Source organism: Halichoerus grypus, chromosome 8, assembly GCF_964656455.1.
Source record: "Halichoerus grypus chromosome 8, mHalGry1.hap1.1, whole genome shotgun sequence".
Lineage (NCBI taxonomy): Eukaryota > Metazoa > Chordata > Mammalia > Carnivora > Phocidae > Halichoerus > Halichoerus grypus.
The window spans coordinates 126,794,512-126,818,499 of NC_135719.1; the positions used below are offsets into that span (position 1 = coordinate 126,794,512).

General features: G+C 54.0%; 1 protein-coding gene across 2 annotated transcripts in view; it reads left to right on the plus strand.

The window, feature by feature from the left end:
• The window catches only part of ESRRB (estrogen related receptor beta), a 52,733-nt gene extending 30,436 nt beyond the window's left edge, over positions 1-22,297 (plus strand). The window contains exons 3-6 of one of the 2 annotated variants that reach the window (XM_036084312.2): positions 6,560-6,670; positions 7,157-7,318; positions 15,352-15,621; positions 22,024-22,297. In XM_036084312.2, the coding sequence (XP_035940205.2) occupies positions 6,560-6,670; positions 7,157-7,318; positions 15,352-15,621; positions 22,024-22,268 (788 nt within the window). In that variant the 3' untranslated portion in view covers positions 22,269-22,297. Of the gene's footprint in view, positions 1-6,559; positions 6,671-7,094; positions 7,319-15,351; positions 15,622-22,023 lie in introns of both variants that reach the window. The other variant, XM_078054002.1, reaches the window with a different exon arrangement.
• The last annotated feature ends 1,691 nt before the right edge of the window (positions 22,298-23,988 follow it).

Below are 23,988 nucleotides of genomic sequence, written 5' to 3' on the forward strand. Positions count from 1 at the left end.
AGCGTGGACTTGGCTACTCTTCCTATTCTCACTGCCTTTCCCCCTATTCCTCGAAAGGGTGACCAAGCACATCTTACCTCCCCACTGTCTTGGTCAGGGCTGGGAAGGAACAGATGTCCCCTCCCAGGATCACCAAAGAGGATGTAATGAAGGAACTATTTACAGAGGGGTGGGCAGGATGGAGGGAACCAGTCAGGAGCGGTGATGCACCCCAGAACTAGCAACAGTGGGGAGCCCTTAAGAACGCCTGCCTGGCAGGGATTGGCCCAGTAAGCAGGACAGAACTGTAGCTGTTCTCAGAAGTCAAAGTCAGACTGCCTTCCTACCTCTGTGGTCTTGGTGAGTTACTCATCCTCTCTTAGCCTCAATTTCTCCATCCATAAAATGGGCTAATAGAATCTCCCTCATAGGGTTGTTGGAATCCCTAAGTGAAATAACATACTTAACAATTCTTAGAGCAGAGGCCAGCACCGAGTAACAACTGGTCAGTAGATGTGAACTTCTTACACTCGTGTCTACAAAATTTAGGGGTGTTACCGTGTCGGCCCAGGAGGACAGCTCCCTATCCAGTCCTGGGCTCAACTACAGGACTCAGTCTGCATAGGAACATGGATTCCAGTGATTATCAATCTTTTTGTATTCTTAGCAAATTTATGAATACTTAAATTTTGGCCTGCACGTGTTCGGGGATTAACAATATTGAACAGTGGTTAAAACAAAGGCTATGTATTTATTACAGTATTAGAGATCTGGAACACTTTGCATGTAAGTATTATTAATGCTTTTTTAAATCCAGAAAGTATATCAATGAGATGATACAGTCTTATAATCGCAGACAGTAATTATAAGTTAAGTAGTATTTTAATATGCTCCCTGAGCCTACTTTTTAGATATTTTGCTAAAACTATAAGAATATAAACAATAAGGCAACTCTCATTTCAAGTTCAAGTTGCCTTCTCTTTTTTTCCCCCACCACTGGGTGTTTGTAAGACTTAAGCATCCTAATTTAGAAAGTAATTGCCCATTTTATCAGTGAAAATTGCTTTCTGCTGCAAGTTACAGAGAACTTGACTGCTAGTGGCTTAAGCATCAATAAATGAGATTGATTTCCCCACCTACCAAGGACTCTGAAGATGGGAGATTGCTGGCATTTTATAGGCTTCTCAGCCATAGCATCAAGGACTTAGTATCTTTTTGTCTTTCTTTGGTGTTCTTTGGGGTCCTTGCTTGGCTGCCACATGGTTGCAGGGTGGCTGCCATAGCTCTGACCGTCACCTTCCAGGTCAGGGCAGGAGAAAGGCAGGGCTGCACCAAACATGTCTGTCCCTTGTATCAGAAAAGCAAAACCATTCCCAGAAGCGCCCCAACGTGGACTTCCCATTATAGTCCATTGGCCAGAACCAGGTCATAGGACCAGCTCTTGCTATCACGGAAACTGGGAAATAGGGAGGGACCAGGATTGGTAGGACTGGCTAGGACACGTTGCCTCTACAAACAGAATTCAGGTTCCCTTAGCATGAAAGACAGGGAATGGAAAGACAATTGAATAGATAACTAATAATGTCTGCCAGACCCAACCATTAGAATTCGGTGATTTATTTTTAAAGGATTTGTGATCCAGCATTTTGCTGCAGTGCTCAGGATGAGAACCCAGTCCATGCCATTATCTTGTTTACTAAAATTGTGAGCGGGGTACTCTAGAAAATACAAGAACACATTGGCAGATAGTAAGTATAAACATAGTTGACCAATGTCTGTTCAGGCAGAGTGCGGAGGAGTTCAGACCTCTGTCCACTGTCTCTGCCCTTGAGATGCTGACCATGCTCAGTTCGGAGCAGACCACATCAATAAAGACAAATGTGTAGAAGGCAGGGAGGTGACTGACCTGAAAGTATATACAGATACAGAAAATAAAGAGTGCTTGGCTAGAGAAGGAGGGTACCCAAGGATGTTCAAGTCCATAAAGGGTTGTCTTGTGAAAGGGGGTAGTCTCGTTGGATGGGATGGAGGATAGCAAGTGATCTAGAGACTGAATTTAGCTCAATACAAGGGGAAACCTTCATGAGGGATATGAGCTGTCCTAAGGGAGTGAATTTCTGGAGGCTGGGGAAAGGACCAGCCAGACCCTAAGATTCTTTTGTTTCCTAAGTGTGAAGGCTGCATTTGAACCAGTACATCATTTTACTCAATTTACCAAGCATTTTCCCACGATTGTCACAAAAGCCATATTCAGTGAACAGTGTTAGTGTTACCATTGCCCCCTCCCCCGTACCTGATGATGAGACCGAGGCTATGAGAGCCAACTGGGCCAAGGCCGTGTGAGCCATAAGGGCCAAGGCCACGTGAGCCATAAGGGCCAAGAGGGGCATGGGACCTTGCCCGTTGGATCCCATGGGCTGGAGCCCTTAATGGGCTTATAGCTGGGGTGAGACCTGGGAAGGCAGGCAGGAAGCCAGGAGACAAGCCTGGCTCACGTCAGGCATCATTTTGGGCATAATCAAACCCAATGGGCTACTTTTCTTAAGAAAACAGAGTAAGTTGATAATTGATGTGTGCATGTATTGATTGGAGCCATTGACCATCCTGCTGTGAAGATCTGAAGGAGAAAATTTAGAGGAAAGATTACACCCTCAGGGCCCTGGGGGGCAGTACCCCGAAGTAGCAAAGAGTGGGTACTGGCTCCTTTATTGGGCAAATTACTCAATCGCCCAAGCCTCAGTGGTTCTTATTTATAAAATGGGGATAATCGTGCCGGCTTTATATGCTATAGATGAAAAAGGGCAACACATAGAGAAAGTCCTCCATGAATTAGGCTGTTCTCATGGTTGTTCTTTTTTTCTTTTTTAAGGTTTTATTTATTTATTTGGGAAAGAGTGAGCATGAGCAGAGGGAGGAGCAGAGGGAGAGGGAGAAGCAGACTCCCCGCTGAGCAGGGAGCCCGATTCGGGGCTCGATCCCAGGACCCTGGGATCATGACCTGAGCTGAAGGGAGACACTTAACCAACTGAGCCACCCAGGCGCCACCTCATGATTGTTCTTACTGTGACTTAACAGAGACATGTACATAGTGTCGGGAAGAGTAGTAGTAATAATGGGGATGACGTTAGTAACAGCCCCGGCTTTCTAAGCATCTGCTGGGCGTTGGGCGCCATGAAGACCCTGGAATGGGACGGAGAACAGCCGCTGGCGGCAGGGGTGCCTGGTCAGTAGGGGAAGCCAGGGGGCTGTTGGAGTCCTGGAAGAAGCACCCAGCCCTCCTGGGGGTCTGGGGGCAGGAGACTCATCCGTTCCTATATGCATCAAGACTTCCCACTAAGGGCCAGGCCCTGTGTCAGGACAGAGAACATTCCAGATGGAAGTAGTGACCGAGGTGGCAAGTGCCCATCTCCTTGCCTTGCTAAGGGATGCCTGCCTCTTTCTTTGTTTTGTTGAGCAGTTCCCGCTCCTGTGGTCAGGCAGGCCAGGTGGAGGGGTGAGCTCGTGAGACTGGCTTCCGGGAGAGGAAGTCCGAGAAGTGGGGGAGGGGCTCATCCTGGACTCCAGTCAGATCCTGGCGCATAGTAGGTGCACAGGAAATGGGCGTCCTCATCGTCCTGTGTGAATGAAGCTCGGCATTTTTGCTTTTAGTCTTACCAGCTTTTGAAGAAAAAGCAGAGCTTGGTAGAGGGTTTGGCTCACCTCCAGTGTCGCAGGCAGGGGTGAGCTGCTTTGTAGCGCGGTCATAGGAGGGGGTCAGGAAAACAGGGAACTTTGCCCCAAAAACCTTCAAGGGGAGCCGTCCTTCCTGCCTTGGCGGGCCTGCTCCTTCTGCCCTCACTGAGGGGCCAGGAGGGGTGGAGGGTGGGAGCCGAAGTCCTACCAGCACGTGGGTTTAGGTCCTGCGTGGGATGGGCCTCCGCTGTCCCCTTCAAGGTCCGAGGCACGGCGGGTCCGCTCGGATGCTGAAGTGCAGCCTTTCCCGAACTCTCAACGTGCCTCCGTGCCTTGAGTCACCTTGTCAGCATGCTGACTCGGATTCCTAGGGGCAGCCTGAGATTTTTGCATTTCAGACGCGCTTCCAGATGATGCCTGGCCGTGGAACACCCTTTGAGAAGGAGGGTGGCAGCCAGCCGGTGTCCCGCCTGCATTCACTCAGCACTCTGTCACATGCATGCTGACGAAGTGCTACCTTGTGAGGCGCCGCTCTGCCCCGGGCTTCCTCTGGGCACCGGAGCCTGCGTGGCCGGGCCCCGCCCGGAGAGGTGGTAAATGCCCCGAGGCCCTCATCTGCAGGGGATCACTGGGGCGTGTCCTGCCCTGTCTCCCGGGGTCCTCGGCGAGGCTGAGCCTCAGTGGCCGACAGCAGGAGCCTGCTCATCTCCTCAGGAACACACTCGTTATCGGCTCTCTTCCCGATGTCTGGTCCTGGAGAACCCAGGTGCGGGTGTGGTCAGTTGCAATCCCTTCCGCCCCTCAGAGCAGAAGGGGAGTTCACTGGAAGCTTCTCAGGAGGCTCCAGGAACACACTGAGAAGCCAGACAAGGGCCAGGGGAGGCCCGGGGAAGCCCAGGCGCAGGAGATGAGCGGTAGGCCAGGGGTTGCCCACACCCCTGCTGCCCGGACCACGTGGCATTTGATCAAAGCCTCCCGTCGACTGGGCCTGTGTCACCACCAGACCATGCTTCGACCTCCAGACCGGGGCGAGCAGGAGGACCTGCCCCACTTGGATATCCAGAGTGGGGGTGGGCACAGGCCTCCTCTGAGAGGACTTACAATAGGGGAGTTACTTACACAGGAAGCAGGGGTGGGATGCGGGGTTGACTCGCCCCCAGAATGTTCCCTGCAGCCATGTCCGGCGTCAAGTATAGGGGTGTCGGCCTGGGGGTCAAAAGGGACACTGTTGACGGAAGTGCTGAGCCAGTGACTGGCCTCGAAGAGACCGTCCCCTTGGGCCGTCTGGCTTGGTGGCCCTGGAGGAGGAGGTGGCCTGAGCCCTTAACTGGAGGCACTCCTCACCCCAAGTTCCTTTAGGGCAATTAGCAGTTGAAGGCCTGGTCCCTCCCATTCAGTAGACAACGTGATTTTACTTTCAGTGGCCCTCATTGCTCTAGGGGACTCCTCTCTGGTCCCAGGGACTGAATGGACTAGCTGTACATTCTAAGAAACAGCCAGAAAATCACCCCTGGCATGAATGAGATCCAAGTCCTCGTGCCATTGAGTTACCGTTACTCCTGCCTTCCTCCTGCCTCTCCCCGAGCAAGAAGGGCCTGAACCGACAGGAGCACAGGACCAGCAGCCGCCCCCACCCCACTGGGAGGACAGGCGGGAGGAGGTGCCGGGGGGAAAGTGCCAGACGGGGCCCTGAATGAAGATCACTGCTGGGGCTCCGTGAGGGTGATGTGTTGACCTTTGGGGAAAGGAAGAGGCCGTTGAACTGGGCCTGTCAGCGATGTCTCCTCTCAGGACTCTGGCTCTGCGTCTGACTTTTTATGTTTCAGTCAAGGCCTGTTTCATGGTAAGGAAAAGGGACCAGCTTCTCTACTTCCTGTGCTCGTTCGTACCTGGGAGCCTCCTGTGCTCGTTCGTACCTGGGAGCTTCCTGTGCTCGTTCATACCTTGGAGCTAACTTGTTGGGTCCCACCTGTTTCTCAGGCCAGGCCACATAGATTGGTAGCCAGTCTGAGCTCGTGTGCCCTTAGATGAGCCCATTTGAGGTCCTGTCTACCCTGCAGGCTGGTTAGGCGTGTCAGATGGTACCAACATGTCTGTCTAGACAGCAGGAGCTGAGGGGTGGGGTGGGTTTCTGGAAGGCCATATAGACCCAGGGAAATAGCAGATGTCTCTAGGAGAGGGCCTCACTCCTGGGGAGGGATGTTAGTGTGGCATGGCCACACCTGCTTTTGCACCTGCTACTGGGAGACTCTGAGGTATTCGTTTTCCAGGTGTGGCCAGGACCACCTCACCTGCATCCCCATCCAGGAGCGTCTGGCCCAGGGCTGACCACACCTCTGCTTCTGAGGGTACTCCTGCCGCCCTGACCAATCCTCACCCTCCCTCTGTTCTAGAAGACAGACTGTAGAATGTCATCCTACAGTCTTGGAAGGTGGGATCCAGAAATTGCCATTTGTCATGAATCCCCATCCGGATGCTGCTTATGTAAAAAGTTTGAGAATTCTTGTTTTCATTCTTTTCGAGGTGCCTGCTAGAGGCAGAGACGCAACACTCCCTGGGTTCCCAGCAGATCTACAATAAGGAGTCTCCCTTCCCCAGCACCTAGAGGAGAGCTTCTGTTGTATTTTCCCTTTGGAGACAGAAAGACTCAAGAGCTGAAGCTTGCTCGGGATAGATTTCAGGAGGATGCGGAGCCCAGAGGCGGGGCCTGGCCCCGGGCAGCTGGGGTGGGCTGTTGCCATTAAGACAGTTGAGTGAGGATTGTCCGACTCCCTGGCCTGAGGCTGGCCCCGGGGCAGCTGGAAAGGCATTGAGTCGGGGGGCCAAAGCCAGTGTTGAAATGCCAGAACTAGTGCTCACACCCCTGACGTTGGACAGCCTGACCCCTTTCCCCTTCCCTCCCCCATAGGTGTGCGCCTTGACCGAGTGCGTGGAGGCCGCCAGAAATACAAACGACGGCTGGACTCTGAGAGCAGCCCGTACCTGAGCCTACAGATTTCTCCACCCGCTAAGAAGCCATGTAAGTGCCAGGGTAGCCCGTGCCCCTCTGTCCGCATCCGTGCCTGGAACGTCTGGCATCCCTTGGGGGCAATGCCACCTTCCCACTGCTGGGTCTGGGACAGTGTGCATCTTGGGGAGGTGGCCTCAGTGCTTGGCTTGGTGTTGGGTGCTTCCGGCTTCATTTAGAAGGCCTTTCCATGTGGGCTATGGCTCCAAGTGAAGCATGAACCGACGAAGGCATGAGCCCCACATCCAGAACGTGCCCCCCTCACCTCCCACTCAAAGCAGGGTCCTCTCGAGAGAATTCACCAGCGGCTTCCCTTGGAAGGATATTTGTCAAGAGCCCAAATCACCACGGCCAGCAAGTTGTGGAGTCAGAGAGGGAGGGGAGATGACCTGCTGGGACTCCCCAGAACCCAAATTTTCTTCCTGAGCCATCCCAGGCTGCACCCTGGCCCCTTCCTCTTTTCCCCAACATTTACATTCCTCCTCTGGTCATTGGCAGTGACCAAGATTGTCTCCTACCTGCTGGTGGCCGAGCCGGACAAGCTGTATGCCATGCCTCCCCCTGGCATGCCCGAGGGCGACATCAAGGCCCTGACCACTCTCTGTGACCTGGCAGACAGGGAGCTCGTGGTCATCATCAGCTGGGCCAAGCACATCCCAGGTGAGTCGAGTAGGGCCAGGAGGAGGGTAGAGCCAGGGATGCTCAGCCACTGTCCCCACGGCCATGGTCCTGACGCCTGGGAGCCGGGGACCCAGGAGCCATGTTTTCTTCTGGGCTCCTTTTCTCTCCTTGCGGGATTGGAGGTGAGCAGGTATGGGAAGGTCCAGTAATGCTCTTGAACCGCTAGCAGCTCTTCAGAACCAGTTATCATTGTAGAGGGGTGATGATTGCATCTACGCTAGGTTAAGATTCAAAGAGCAAGTTTTTTTGACTCCTTGAAGGCCAAAGAAGGGTTTTCTCGTAGATCTTACTGGAAATGCACTAGGAAACAATGCAGGAGAGAATTGAGTCTCTTGCTTCCTTGAGAGGCCAGTGGACTGGAGTGGTTAAGGACACGGGCTGGGGAATGGGACTGGGATTCAAGTTCTGGGTCTGCAGCTTACTAGCGGTGTCACCCTGAGCGGGCGAGCCCCCCGTGAATAGGGAATAACAGCAGTGCTCCCTGCGTGGGCTTCGATGAGGATGAACTGCAAGTGTGAGTGTGCTGTACGGAGGATGCTAGTGTTTGTTGCAGACTCACTGTTGCCACATGCCTGATGGTGAGGGCGGCACAGAGAGCACGTGTAATAAATATGCTTCGGGTGATACGGACTTCATTCACCGCATGTGGCCCAAACCTGTCTTCCAGCTTCCTCCTTCTGGATAAACGGTGGAAACTGATTTTTAGTTTTATTTTTGTAGACACCGATACCCACATATGTTGCATTACACACATGTTGGGGAGTTTTCCAAAGCCTGTGTGGTTTATTCCTTGTTCGGTTCTAACAGCTTGTCTTGTGGTGTGGTGGGGACATCCTGTTTTCCTCTGGCAATGACCCACCGTGGACTTGGATTCTTACTAGCTCTGTGACATGGGGCAGTTTATCTTCCTGTCTACAGATCCTTTTCGTGTTTGTCGCCAGCTCTGAAAAATGAATACAGCATGCATGGGGATGTAGTAAAGGTGTCCTAGACTTTCGATGCCAAGGCCTGCAGTTGATTGGGGTGAGTCAGAATGTCCTTATATAAGACACGTGTGCACAGCCTCCAGGAGGGAGTCTTCCTGCAGACCAGGGCTCAGGAGGTGATGCTGGTGTCACTTAGCTGGCAGGACACATAGAATTCCTTCCATAGGGACTCCCTGGTGGCCTCTGGTATTCTGACTCAGGGTGGGCTCACGGGGGATCTGAGCTGCAGCGCCCTTACTAAGGAGCTCAGCCTCTTGGGATGACACACTCAGTAGTTTTGAATCTGGCCTGTGCTGATTCAGCACAGATGTGGGGTCAAGCCACTGCTTAAGACACCTCAGCCTGGATTGCTCCACTAACCCAGGGCCAGATCTGGTACAGCTCCCCCTGCCCCTCCCCAGCATCACACGCTCCTCCTCCCTGCAGCCCAGCAATGGCTCAGGAGTGGCTCCTGGCGGCCCCCCAGGTCACTGCTTCCTTCTGCCACCAGTCCCCTCTGAGGGGAGGCGTGGAACCAGGAGGCGCTGTCTCCCTTTCACCCACTCTTCTCCCACGTCTTCCCGCCCCCCAGCTCCATCTCCCATCAGTGCCCACCAAGAGGGCAGTGGGCAGAGCAGAGTGGTTGTTAGGGACACAGACTTCGGATTCAGGCCAACCTGAGCTCTGATCCCAGCTCTGTCCTTAAGGGCCTTGCAGGGGATCTCATTTTTCTGAGCTTTAGTGTCCTAGCCTGTGAACCCGTAATAGAGGGTACGGCAGACTCAGTCCAGCCCCTGCACACAGTGGGTGCTTGATAAGTGGCGGGACTGGGACCGTGTCATTGTCTTTGCTAATAGTATGAAAAGCCTCCTTGCCCATCTTCATTTTTCCTTGTCCAAAGCTGAATTCTTTTTGATTAAAAAATAAAATAAACATAGGGGCTCATTTGTCTGTCTGAAACACTAATTTGCCTATTTTGCATAAATTTGCATGCTGGATTATTTGGGCCTGACCTTCTAGTGTTTAAGGTAAAATTAATTAAGAGTCTCCTGCCACTGTATGTAAACCTCATATTAGGGGCGATGACATATCAAGTGCCTGATACATTGAAACTCATCGACTTAATTCCATCTCAGATTAGACAGAAAACTCACCTGCAGACCTGCTCACTAGCCCTTAGAGAGAGAGGGAGAGAGCGAGCCAGAAAGAGCAGGTTTAGCAGGGTAGGTGCAAGCCAGGGCCCCCCCGGGACTGCTGACAGCTCCTTCCCATCCTGCCCTGGACCACAGAGGGCCTCGCTCCTTAAGGCGGCTCAGGTTAGCGCCCAGCCCACTGAAGCACAGGAAACCATATCCCATGGCTCAGTATGGGCTAGCCTGTCAGTATCTGTTCGGAGCCTGGCACAGAGGGCACTTCATTACTTGCCTTTGCATGCATTTATTGAGCATTAACTATATGTAAGGTCTCTTGTTAGGAGTTGGGGCTGATATAAAGAATTCGATTAATTTCTGCCCCAAGGATCTCATTTGGGAATAAGATGGATAATTTTTTTACAAAAACAAAATGCTTTTTCATGGAAAATTCTAAACATACAAAAAGAGACCGAATGGTATCAGGAACCTCCGTGAACGCTGCGTCAGCGCTATCACCCCACGGCCCGTCTCGCTTCACCTCTACCCTGTTTGCCATGTCCTGTCCTGCACACTTAGAATGCAGCAGGAAGAACCACGGGACAGGGTCCCCAGGCAGGAGGGACGCCAGGGGCGGCAGGGGCAGAGAGCGGAACCTGAGCGAGGCCTTCAGGACGGTGGGCGGTGGCCATCAGGAGGGCATCAGGGCGTCATGAACGCAAGTTTTCAGGCTGAGCCCAGAAGCTGACCTGTGCACACGGGCACTGAGCGACCAGCGTGGCCAGGAGGAAGGATCATCTGAACACACACTCATTTCCCAGCAGCCCCGCTCCTTTGACTCCTGTTTTTGAGCACATAGGACACTGTCCCACGGGTGACTTCCGTGGGCAACTGGGGCTGATGGCGACTCAGAATAGCGGCCGTTCGTTTGAGTCCGTCCGCAGTTGCCCTACGCCGCACGCAGGCTTTTACCTTGAGTGAATTTACCGAGTCCTGCGTTGCTCAACGGACGAGCCCAAGTCTTTAGACTCCCCCGTCATGTTCCCCGTGAGCGACACGTGCGCCCCAGAGGCAGCAGCCTTTAAGAGGCAGTGGGTATCCCTTGAAGAACTGCACCCTCCAGATGTTACTAGCCGGTCATCCTGCCACCCCAGGCGGCCCGGAGGCTGCCCCAGCCCAGGCCCTCTCCCGCCAGCCCTGCCTGGCCCAGGCTGACAGGTGCACAGCTCTGCTGGGGAGCCCCCAGACGCCTCCCACGGAGGGTTCCTCAGCGGCCCCGCTCCCAGGTAGCCGCCGTCTGGCCCCCACTGGGGGGAGAACGCCAACGGCCAGTGAAATATGAGCTGCCGAGTGACAGCAGCTGCGTCTGGAGTGGCCTCAGATCCTATAATTACATCTTCCTTTATTACCGCTGCTAATGGCCCTCCAGGTCGGCAGAAACGATAATAAATTAACAGATTATGAACTCCACTTGCCACAAATTATGTGCTCTTTTTTTTTTTTTCTTTCTTAAATTCTAGGAGCTCATGCTGTCAGATCACTGGGGGATGGGGGCTTGGGACAAGCCTGAATGTTATCAGATCAGTTGGTGCAGATAAAGCAGCTTTGGGGGGAAGGGCAGCAGAGCTCCAAGTGGGAGACCTGGGGAGATGGGCAGGGGCAGCCAGCTTGGGCAGGGCAGGACCTCAAGGGGGCAGTGCGAGATGCCCAGGGGCCTGGGCCACACCGGCCTCTCTCAGCAGCAAGCCCTGGCCCAGAATTGCTGAATGCTTGATGGAGGAGGAGACCCAGCCCAGCAGAGAAGAGCAGAAGTGGAGGGTGCTTGGCTGAAGGGCAGGGAGGAGTGCTTCAGCCCTTCGTTTGGGTTTAAATAAAAGAATATGTGCTTCTAGTAAAGCTGTCAGATGTGACAGAGGGATGGATATTATTTCTTAAACATCCTTCTGGGAATTTCCTGTGCATGTATAGCCACCATGTATGTTCTCCCCCCACCATAGGACTGTTCTTTGACACTGCTTTACATCTGCTCCTTTCATTTAATTATATAACATCTAATTATGTTATATAAAAATGCCCTGGTGCTAGGCACTGTACTAAGTGTTCCACACATTAGCTCATTTCATCCCCATAGTCCCATGAGGAAAGTATTGTTATTGTTATTCCCATTTTACAGAGGAAGAAACTGAGTCACACAGAAATGGACATACCCAGGGTCACAGCCAGTGGCCAGCAGAGCTAGGATTCCAACAGACAGTCTGGCTCTGGTGTCTGTGCCCTTAATAGTTACGTCTTCCTACGCTCTTGGGTATCTTCCCACACCCACAAAAACAGTTCTACCTCATTCTTTCTGGTGGCTTCTAATGTGCCATTCACTTAGCTAATAATTACGTTTATATAGTAATTACATGTATCACATTAGTTACATTTAGGTTGTTTCCTGGTTGGGGGTCATTACAGACTCATCTAACAAACACCCTTTCCCATTTATCTCTGTGTTTACAGGACAAATTCCTACCGGTGGACTTGATAGGTTGAAGGGAGCAAGCCTTTTGTTTTATGCTTGATTTAGTTTTATTTTGGGAACATCTTAAGTATGGACAGGTTCAAAAGCCAAAACTAGATAAAAATGTGCCCACAAAACCCTCCCCTCCATTCCTCCCACCCTCCTCCCCTCCATCGCCTCCTCTCCTTTCTCCTAGAGCTGTTACTTTTCATTTTCCCTTCTAGTGTTTCTTTTTTCAGGTACTAGAAAATCTTTGGGCTCTTTCAAATATGAGACCATAGCGCATATTTCTCCCCTACCTTGCACAAAGTGAAGCAGCCTGTGTATAGTATTCAGCACTTTGGAGAGGACATTTGGATTTGCAAAGCTCCTTCCAGCTCCTTTTGAAGGAGGAGGAGAGAAGTCAGGGCTGGGTCCACCAGCAGAGGAGGTCTAACCTTGGAGGGAGCCACAGACTCTCAGAGGCGCCGTTTCCCTTCCTCCCACCACCTGCTCTGCGCTTCCCCCAGAGGGCAGGCCTGTTTCTGGCTTGTACACGAGGGGCAGAGGCGGTGAAATCCGAGCTTGTGTCTAAAGGATGGAGAGGGTCTCACTGAGTTCTTTGTGGGTTCATTTTCTTGTCACCCAGGAGCCAGGGCCCAGTGACATTTGTTCATTTTACTCTGCTAGGAATATGCACTGGGCATCTTCTTTGTCCCAGGCCGGGCACTGGGCAGCGGGGGCAGGAGGATGGGCAGCACAGGGCAGCCCATCTCAGCAAACCCCCCCCCCCCCCGGTGTGCTCACCGGCAGCACCCTCAACACCCCCTTGGGAGCCCCTCACCCTTCGGGGCTCAGCCTCCTGCACTTTCCCGCTTGGGGCGCGTTCGCCCATGGTGTGTTCTCAGAGCCCCTCCATCTCTCTGGCCCTCCGAACTGTCCTAACCGTGAGATCCCAGCAGAGCTCGGGGCATGCCTTTGCCTCCTGACGGCGAGCTTTTGCACACGGGGGCCAGTTCTGGGTCGAGCTCGCCGTTGTGTCCACAGTGCCTGGCGCTTAGCGGGTGCCCAGTGAGGATTCGCGGAACGAATGAAGAGACAGAAGCACGCTGTTGACTTTAGGGATGGTACCTGCGTGATGGGCCTCACGGGGGTCTTTCCTCCTTCCTTTCCAGAAGCCCCCCTCCTCCCTCCCCTCCCTTTTTGCCACCTTCCGATTCAATTGTCTGTCAATTTCGCCCCATCCGCCTCCGACATCTTCCCTCCCGGTCTGTCTGCTTCCAGTGCAGCCCCCCACATCCCCGTGGGCACACACCCTCATGAGCCGGCTGATTGGGATCTGTTAATTAATGTCGCCCAAGGCTTCTCCCGCTCAGAGGCCCGATAAGGGAAATTGGATGTCCATTCTCTCTGCCTTTTATTACCTCCCAGCTGTCCCTGCCGCCACAGGCTGCCACACAGCCCCTTGCGTGCCGGGATCTAGACAACACGCACGCACCTGGCCCCCCGGTGCCACAGCCTCTCCCCGAGGAGGCACGTCGGTCCAGGCCCGCCCCTGTCTGTCCGTGTCATTGCCCAGCTGTTTGTCAGTCACCTGCGGATGCTGGCAGCCAGGTGATGAGCCAAGGCCAGGGGTGTACAGATCGCACTCAGGAACCATGATGACTGGACTGAGAGGCTGCTCCCCAGCAGAGGGGGACCCGCCCGGTTGAAGGGGCTTCCACCCTGGAGTGCCCCCTGAAGTTGAACACTCGTGTGCTGGTTGGAAGGGGAACAGTGGGGTTTAGACTCAGGGGACAGCAGGGGAGAGTAGGACAGACTCCATGGAAACCCAGAGCGATGGGCCTGTCCAGGAGCTCGGGACCACCCCAGGCCTCCAGCCATGCCCAGAAGGGAGAGGAGAGTCATGCTAACAGCATGCTAATAACAGAAACAGGAATAATAACGACCAGCTCAGGCATCACCCTTGCTCAGGCTCGCTGGGTGCCGACGGTGTGTGGGGAGTGGAGCTGGGTGCTGTCCGTGCACCACGTTTTTACCCTCGAAGCCCCCATATCTGCGTTGTGCCCACACAGGGTGAGGTGCCAGGTCAGCAAGTGAAGTAGAGGCCCACCCACATAGGCAAACTCACCCCCAGAAATCCCCTCCTAGTTGACCGTGACGCGTGGTGCAAAGGGCTTTGTGGATGCTCGTTCTTTCCTTCAGTCTGGCATATGGTTAGTGCGGCGGCCAATCGCTGAGTTTCTGGCTGAAGTTACCACCTTGTGTTTAGTGACTGAGATGTTTGAAAATCAACTTCCCCCTCCCGCTCCTCTTCTTCCTCCTCCTCCTCCCTCGCCTACTTTTTCTCTACCCTCCCTCTCAAGTCAAGATGTTAATTGTTCGTGCCTAAGTCAAGTGCAGGTATAATGCAATTCCAGATACTATTCTCATTTCGTAGATGAAGACTTTTCATCTCATCATCAATAACGATTGTATGAGCTCAGTGAACACAGTGTATATTCCACAGTCATTGTCTCATTTCGACCTCAATGCGAGTCTGAAGCGGGTGCTACAGGTCTACCCATTTCATAGAAGAGGACATTGAGGTTTGGGGCAGTTAACACAGCTTTCACATGGTCAGCCTACAGCTAGGAAAGGGGAAGTCAGGATTCAGGCCCAGGCAATCTCCTGAGCACGTTGGACAAGACGGTGACATAATTCTGGAGCCATCCCCCTTGCTGACCTCCTTTCGCTCTGGAGTAAGCATCCTTGCTAGCAAGGAAGGGGAAACTCCCATGATTCTAAGCTCACAGAATGCAGGACAGCTTGGGTCATTGTTAGGTGGAGAGTGATGGCCAGGGCAGCAGGGGTCTGACCCCAGGAGGATAGGCTGCCTGTGAGAAAGTGCCCTCTGACCCTGTAGGCTCTTGAGCTCTTAGCCCCAGGCTGCGGTCACTGGCGGGGTGGGGGGTCATCACTGGCTGGGAACAGCTGAGTCCTTCCTGGTTGGGCCGTTGGGTCAACACACACAGCTGAGACTCTGCACTGAGGATCAGGTGTCACTTTAAAACACCAAAACCTCCCCTGGTTGAGCAGAGAGAGGAATCTGGAAAGTCCCCTGGGGGGAGAGGACCCTGTACTGCCGCCTTTCGATTCTACTGTGAATTTAATAACTCCTTAAATTACAGATGCATTTAATTAATCAAAAAACTTCTACAGACATTCGAAAAAGAGCATAGAACTAACAGTAATACTGATAACAACTGTCAACATTGACTGAGCTCTTGTTGTGTAAGTCTTTCCCATGAATTCCCTGTCTGACTCATTGACCAAGGGAAGGACAAGGAGTCCAGCCGGTATAGAGGGAGGGGCAGGATCCAGAGGTGCCCAGGACCACCTCCTCCAGCCAGCCCACCTGATTGCTGCCGCCCTCCTTGCCTCTTCTTCCCACAGGCTTCTCGAACCTCTCTCTTGGGGACCAGATGAGCCTGCTGCAGAGTGCCTGGATGGAGATCCTCATCCTGGGCATCGTGTACCGCTCGCTGCCCTATGACGACAAGTTGGTGTATGCCGAGGACTACATCATGGACGAGGAGCACTCCCGCCTCGCGGGGCTGTTGGAGCTCTACCGGGCCATCCTGCAGCTGGTGCGCAGGTACAAGAAGCTCAAGGTGGAGAAGGAGGAGTTTGTGACGCTCAAGGCCCTGGCTCTGGCCAACTCAGGTAAAGGCGGGTGTGGGACCCACAGAGGGAGCTTCGAGAGGTCTCGTTGGGCCCAGGGAGCACAGCTCTGGGGACTGTGAGCAGGGCCACCATGAAGGGGGGATGGCGTGAAGATGCCGGAGCTTCTAGTCACCAAAGACGGCAGGGGTTGGCGTGGAGCTGAGAGGGTGGTGATGAAGACCAGCAATAGGCAGCTGCCCTGGATTTGCAGGGCACTAGACTCGGCTTCTAATGTGTAGCCCGACACACTGGTTAAGGACACAGATTCTATAGCCAAGTTGCTAAGAGTCAAATCCTGCTTCGACCACTTGGGCAAGTCAGTTCCCTCTGTGCCTCATTTTCCTCATCAATGAAATGGGAACAATGAAGAGTCCCTACCCCACCAGACTATGGAAGGGATTTGTTTATATATGATTATATTATACTCAACAACATGCCCGGTGCATAATAAGTGTTCAACCTGTTAAATAAATTAGCTATGAACTTACTTAATTCTTACACACAATCCTATGAGCAAGGTTCTCATGATTTTAACCCCATTTTACAGATGTGGGAATTGAATAACTCCATTTTACAGATGTGGGAATTGAGGCCTGGGGAGGTGAAGAAAATTGCCCAGGGTGACACTGTTAAGGGGTGTCAGAGCTAGGACTCGAACCAAAGTCCTCTGATTACAAAATCAACCCCCAGCTTATGACTCTCCTTGAATCTCCCAATCAAATTGCTCAGGTACAAGAGAGAAAAACCTGCCCAACTGAGTTGTCTGGACTGTCATTAAAAAGGAGGCTTCCGGGGGCTCCTGGGTGGTTCAGTCGGTTAAGCGTCCGACTCTTGATTTCAGCTCAGGGTGATCTCAGGGTCCCCGCATCTGGCTGTGTCCTCAGTGGGAAGTCTGCTTGAGGATATTCTCTCCTCCCTCTGCTCCTGCCTCTGCTCTCTAGCTCTCTCTCTCTAAAGTAAATAAATAAATCTTAAAAAAAAAATTTCTTTAATTAAAAAAATAAAAAGGTTTCACTCCATTCCTTCAGCCCCTTCCAGCTTCTGGTTGGAATCTCTGGGGAGAGGGGCTGGGCACTGGCGATGCAGGTGAGTGAGCTGAAATGTATTCTGTCTCCACGGTTAGGGAGCGTCCCCACTGTGCCAAGTGGGGGGGGGGTGGAGAACGCAGGAGAAAGTCAGGCTCCCTGTCCTAAAGAGAGTGTCAGGCCATTTTGCTATAGGGCAGTGTCTGCTCAAGTCTGGGTCAGAGGGACCCAGGTTCAAATTACAGCTCTGACACTTAGTAGCCGTGTGACGTTGGGCAAGTTGGCAACCTTCCTTAGCCCTGTCCTTGGGTATGAAGTGGGGACATCCCGGTACCTCCTCCAAGCACTTTGCTATTAAATGATCGACTGAAGATAAAGCACTTAGCCCAGTGCCTGGCCTAGAGGAAATGTTCAATAAATATTAATTATCATCATTACTATTAATATTAGAGGAAACAAAGTGTTATCAGCACAGGGAAGAGGGAGAGCTAGTTCCCAGGTGGAGACAGTACAAATAGGGTAACCAGCCGCTTTGCTTGATACGATCGTGCTTTCAGTGAAAGTCCTGTGTCCCGGGAAACCTCCGTCCCTGGCAAACCCAGACAGTTGGTCCCCCTAACAAATAGCTTCATAGAGAATGCAGGGGATGCTGCAGAGACGCTGCTCGGCCCCCCTTTACTGGGTTAGTGCTCCCATGCCCCAGCTGCTGAGTTTTGCTGCTAAGAGCTCCTAGCTGCCCCCTTCACCAAGACCTCCCCTCACCTGCCTTGCCTGGAGAGTTGAGTACGGTGGCAGCTTCAGCCAGTGGTGACCCACACAGGGGAACAAAGGCTGGCTCCTGGCAGGGTGGGATCAGAGCTTTGCATGGATCAGGCCAAAGCCAAGGCCATGTCCTCACCTTGCTTGCTCCCACCCCCACCGTATCCTGCCTCCCTCCCTCCCTCTCTCCTGAAAGCACGTCCTCCAGAAGTCCCATGCACCTGAACCCTGGTTTTGGGCTCTGCTTTTGGAGAACCTGATCTAATCCAGAGAGGCAAGCCTTTTTTTTTTTTTTTAGTTTAATTCCCTTTTATTAATAAACAAATGCAAAATAATAATGAAAATTTTTACAGGCTTCTATACAGACCATTTACATTTTAAGATTCCAAAGTGGTGGCGTATTCTTCGTGAGAGGATGCTAGTCCTGTTGGGTTTTTAAAAAAGTGGTCTTAAATTTACAGAATAATGGAGCAGATGGAGCGACAGTTCTATGCCCCCATCCCACCCACATCTACCACTTGCATCCACCTCCTCCCTGTAGTTTCCCCCATTGTTCATATCTTGTATTGGTATGGTAATTTGTTACAATTAATGAGCCAATATTGATACATTATTACGAACAAAAGTCCCTAGTTGCCATTAGGGTTTACTCCTTGTGTTGGTGTGGGTCTGTAGATTTGACAAATGGGTAGTGACAGAATTCCCCATCACCTCCCCTACAGAGCAGTCTCACCCCTCGTGAGCCTGTGCTCACCGACTCTGAGGGAAGCACCGGGACCAGCCCTGCAGAGGGGCTGGGAGTTGGCGTGGGCGGAGGGAACACGGTGGCAGCAGAGGACACGGAGTGGGAACAGCAAGACCAGCAAGGCTGCCAGGCCTTGGAGGGCACGTCCTTGATTTTAGGCTCTCCTGACGTTTCTCACCTGACGTAGAGCTCGAGCTGGCCCATGCTGGGGGAGGAGAGTGAGGAGGTGGGAGGCCGCTCAGCGGTCACCTCCTCCCCACCGCTGCACATCAGGCTGTGCCGGCTTTCAGATGGCTTTTTAGGTTAGCTGGCTGCTCTTGCTCTGATCTCTGATCTCACATGTACACACACACACACGCACACAGACACGTGCATGTGCTCACACGTACACATGCATGCACTCATACACACATGCACGTGCCCACACATACCCACAGACATGCATGCACACATAGACACACGTGTACATGCTTACACATATATTTATGCAAAGACACGTGCACATGCTCACACATACACGAAGACATGTGCACACAGACACGTGCACATGCTCACACACAGACATGTACACATAGACACATGCACATGCTCACACACGATGTGCGTACACACAGACACATGGGCACGTGCTCATGTATACACACGAAGACATGCGTGCACACATACAGGCACGTGCTCACACATACAGACATGTGTGCACACATACAGGCACATGCACATGCTCACATGTATACACACGAATACATACATGCACACATACAGACACGTGCACACGCTCACATACATGCATGCACACAGACACGTGCACATGCTCACACATACACAGATGCATGCACACATACACGTGCACACGCTCACACATGCATGCACACATACACGTGCACACGCTCACACACAGATGCATGCACACATACACGTGCACACGCTCACACATACATGCATGCACACATACAGACACGTGCACACGCTCACACATACACAGATGCATGCACACATACACATGTGCACATGCTCACACATACATGCATGCACACATACACGTGCACACGCTCACACATACATGCATGCACACATACAGACACGTGCACACGCTCACACATACACACAGATGCATGCACACATACACATGTGCACACACACATGCATGCACACATACACATGCACAGGCTTACACATACACAGACATGCATGCACACATACATGCTCACACAGACACATTGACATGCGTGCACACAGATATGTGCACACAGACATGCATGCAGATAAACATGCATGCTCACAAGTATAGACACATACACATACTTGCACACATACACACATGCACGCATACGCACATATTCACAAATACACACATGCCTATGCACACTCATGCACACATACACACGTGCAGATATGTACACACAGGTACGCACACATGCACACACAGCACCTGACGACTGGCTGTGGTTTAGTAACACGAGCCCACTGGCAGCCTCACTAGCATCAGGCGTGGCCTGAGTACGCAGTCATATGAGATGAAACGCCACGAGTCTGCCCCTCTTGCCCCCGTGGCATCTCCCAGGCCATCCTGCAGCTGTGCGCAGGTCCGAGTAGTTCCCAAAGAGGCGGGGTTTGTGCCGCACAGGCCCCAGCTGCGGGTGGAGCGATCACCTTGGGCAGGAAGTCGGAAAGAATAGGCCTATTGCAGGTAAGGCCAGAAAAGCGGGTTGGGGTCAGACAGAGGCTCTAGGGCTGTGAAGGCACTAGCTTGTAAGCGGGTTGGTCCAGGGGGCCGCGAAAGGAGGTGCAGCAAGACAGGACAGTCACCCAGTCAGACAGAGTTAGCGGGAGGAGAGACAGGTGCCTGGAGATCATTGGTGTGGGCCCGGTGGTGCCCCCAGGGCCACTGTGGGTGCCACTGCTGAGCTTGAGCACATGGGACGGGACCATTCCGGTGGCTCCAGGGGCTGACACGAAGCAGAAGCATGAAGCACGTCAGAGACAGGCTGGGTCCCCAAACCCCAGCCCCTCAGGAGCCTGCTGGCCGTCTTTCACCCCAAGTCCCAGCCATCTCCAAGGCTCCCTGACAGCAGAAAAAATTCATAGCCATTGATTTTGTAATTAACAGTTTATCAATGCCATCGATACAGACTCGCTGATGGATTGCAAAGAAATTAATCTTGCAATGTTATTTTATTTCATTTTTGGTCGAAGGCAGCTGCCAATTTTGGCCTCCTTGGGGAGGGTGGGGGGAGGGGGCGAGGAAGCTGGCGGGAGGCAGGGAGTTCGGATGGCCACGTCCCAGCCTTAGAGGGACCCGCATCTTGGGTGCACATTCTGGAACCAGCTGAGAGTGTAGGAATGGAGCCACGCTCCATCTCCTAGTGGCAAAGGAGTCCTCGCTGCTTTGGTAACAAGGGGCAGAACAGTGGAGGCGTCTTGGGTAGGGGGCCAGTACGCCCCAGCACGCTAAAGCCACTTGCCCCAGGCTGGGTCCTCACAGTGATGATAATGCTGCATTTATCAGGTGCTTACTAAGTACCTGGTAATGTGCTGTTTCTTTTAATCAATCCTCACCACTACCCTATGAGGCATGGAGACATTTGCTCCATTGCAGAGATGAGGACACAGTCTCAGAGAGCCTAAGTAACTTGGCCAAAATAACACAGCATCTTAAGACTCCAGAGTCTTACCTTCCTCATTCCGCTTTTCTCCCGAGAGGAAGAGGCAGGACCCTGGAGGCATGGGCTGAGTGTGGCTGCAGAAGGTCAGGAGTCGCTGGGGTCGGCCAGTTAGAACAGCGACCTTTGGCGGTTTGTGCCTCAGCTAACCCGGCACGCAAAGGCATTGCCCTGCTCTTTTGAGGAACTCGGTAGCCTCGCCCCGCCTTCCTTGGCAGTCTGCCCAGAGCTTCCAGCTCACTTGACCCATACGGCGCCCTTGCCTTCCCGCCTTTGGCAGGCGGGCATTGGGCGCTGCAGTGCAGGGTGGTGGCTCGAGCTCTTTAAGGAATGTCAGGAGAAGGCGGGTTATTTTCCCTGAGCCCCCGGATTGGGTGCCAGGAAACGGCCTTGGCTTCAGCTCAGCCCCCGCTGTAAGCCAGCTGTCAGCAGGTGCCCGCCTGTCCTGCTGGATTTAGGTAACTTCCATTTGAACCCCTAATCCATGCCTGAGTCTGAAGCCCTCCTCGGGAGTTTTAGAGGACTCCCAACAGCATCCGCCATCGCTGTGGCCCATGCGTCCAGCCATGCTGTCTCGGGCCCCCACCAGGCCCCCCGCCACAGGGCACCTGGGCACAGAGCTCAGCCCCTTTGTGTTTGCATTCTGTGTAAGCATTCTGTCAGGTCAGTGATGGCCCCGGAGCCGAGCTGGTGCCTGGTGGCAGCAACAACAGTAGTCCAGTGACGATGCTGGTCATGATGCCACCAGCCGTGGGCACTCCCTTTGGGACAAGTACTGTTTCAGTCCTTGACCTGTATTAACTCATTTAACCTCTTGAGGTAGGTGTGGCCAGTATCTCATTTACCAAATGAGAAAAATAAGGCACAGAGAAGTTAAATAACTTGCCTAAAGTCACACAGCTGGCAAGTGAGGGACACAGGACCCCAACTCCACTGTCCACCTGGCACCTCCAGGGCAGGGACTGCGGTCTGCTCCCGGTCGCGTCCTTCGGGGTCTCCGCTGCTGCCTCCCGGTGGTTTCCCGGGAGATGACCTTCCGAGATCCAGATGACTCCCCGGCTCCAAGCCTCAGCTCTGTCACGGGCCTCTGTGGCCTCAGGCTGGCAGCTTAGCCTCTGCGAGCCTCCGTCCCCTTCCCTGTAAAGTGAGGGTGTGGGGGGCAGCAGCGCGGGGGCGGCCGGCTGCGCGCACTGACGCTCCCCTGTGCCCACAGATTCCATGTACATCGAGGATCTGGAGGCCGTGCAGAAGCTGCAGGACCTGCTGCACGAGGCGCTGCAGGACTACGAGCTGAGCCAGCGGCACGAGGAGCCCCGGCGGACGGGCAAGCTGCTGCTGACGCTGCCCCTGCTGCGACAGACGGCCGCCAAGGCCGTGCAGCACTTCTACAGCGTCAAACTGCAGGGCAAGGTGCCCATGCACAAACTCTTCCTGGAGATGCTGGAGGCCAAGGTCTGATGGCCCGGCACCCGGACCGACTCCCGCCCGCGGACACACCGGCCGACCGACCGCCGCGGACGCGTCCGCGGCCACCAGCCTCGCCCTTCAAGCCCTGTATCATGGCCACGAGCAGCCCCAGAGGAAGGGCGCGCTCGCCTCCGGGCTGTGCGCCGAGACCCGAGTGCAGCGGGGCAGGGGAACAGGGAGGGGAGGGCAGGGCGTGGGCTCATCTGTAACCGGCTTTTTCTTTGGTATGTTTTTTCCTTCTCCGTGGGCAGTGCTGAGGTCTGGGCCAGGGCTGACTCCCTTGAGACTGGAGACCATCGAGGAAGCGGCCCCTCCCTCCCTCCAAACCCCCAAGAGACGGCAGTGCATATCCTAGCCCCATCCCCATCCCCATCCCCCCCACTATGCACTGGGTGGGCAGTGCTCAGCGCCCAGGACCCCACCCAGTTCAGGCTGGGTGCCACTGGAAATTGTCCCTTCCCAGCTTTTTTCCGGAGGCCCTGCCTACTCTGAGGTTCTTTGGGGCCCCTCCAGAGGCCCCACACCTTCCCCAGTCCAGGCGGCTCCCATCCTGCAGCCTTTCGGCCTGGCGCACATGCAGCTCCCGTTAGGGACTCACCGTCCAGAGAGCAGCTGCCAGAGCTTGTGCATCTTCCTGGGCACCACCCCTCGGTGCCCTCCCACCTGCTGTCACCAGGGCACCAAGGCCCACCTGTCTTCGTCCTCTCCCCTCCCCTCCCAAGAGATCCCTGCTACGTCCTGCCCCTACCTCAGAGCTCAGTGGGTTCAGCCAGCCAAGGTGACTTCGGGTCTATAGCTGGGAACAGTGCTGGCTCGGAGAAGAGCAGGGTCCAGGCAATATTCCCCAGAGCTCCCCCTTCTGCTTGCTTCTCCCTTTCCCCCTGGTCAGCCTTCAGGGCAGGTCCGGAGCAGGTGGGCCTGTGGGAAGTTGGGGAGTCTAGGGGCCTAGCCCCCTCTGAGGGCACCCTGGGCACTGATTTCCAGGCTGGCAGTCCTGGGAGGATTGGGGCAAGATGGGGAGAGGTTTGAACCAATTTTTGCTGAGCACAGAAAGCCCCAGAAGCGAGATAAGCAGGCGGGGAACCCTGAAGACGGGGCGCTCGCAAGTTGCCAGCCGGCCGAGGGGCTGGCTTCTGTGGGCAGTAGGTCACCCCGCGCCCTGCATTCCAGAGGGTTGGGCAGATCTGTCACAGGAGGGGCGAGGTGTGACGTAGCTCCCCGAGTACACTGAGAAGGCCCAGCTGTGTGGCAGGACACCCCCCCCCCCATGCCCCCGTCTTCCTGGCTGCTGTGTCGGGTGACTAACCAGCCCGGTTTGCCCAGAATGTTCCTGGTTTTAGCGCTGAAAGGCTGTGTCCCGGGAAACCCCTCAGTCCCAGGCAAATGGGGACAGTCACCAGATTTCTGTGAGTGGCCTCAAGGGTCGGTTATAACCCACTCGGGGCGCCATTAGCGCCCCCTCTGCTACACACAGGTTGGCCCATGGCAGCTCAGGGCCCCCCGAGTATGAAGGGGGGGCGGGCGTGCTGGGGAAAGCCCCTTCCGAGCAGCTGCCTTCAAAGCGGGGATCAGAGCAGCCCTACCTGGGACACTTGCGGGGGATCCGCACCCATGGACCCCGACCTCCTGGCACGTGGAGAGGCGGGCGGATCGGCCTGCGCATCGCCAGGTCCCCGGGGGCCAGGTGCGGTCCCCCACAGCCCTGCAGCCC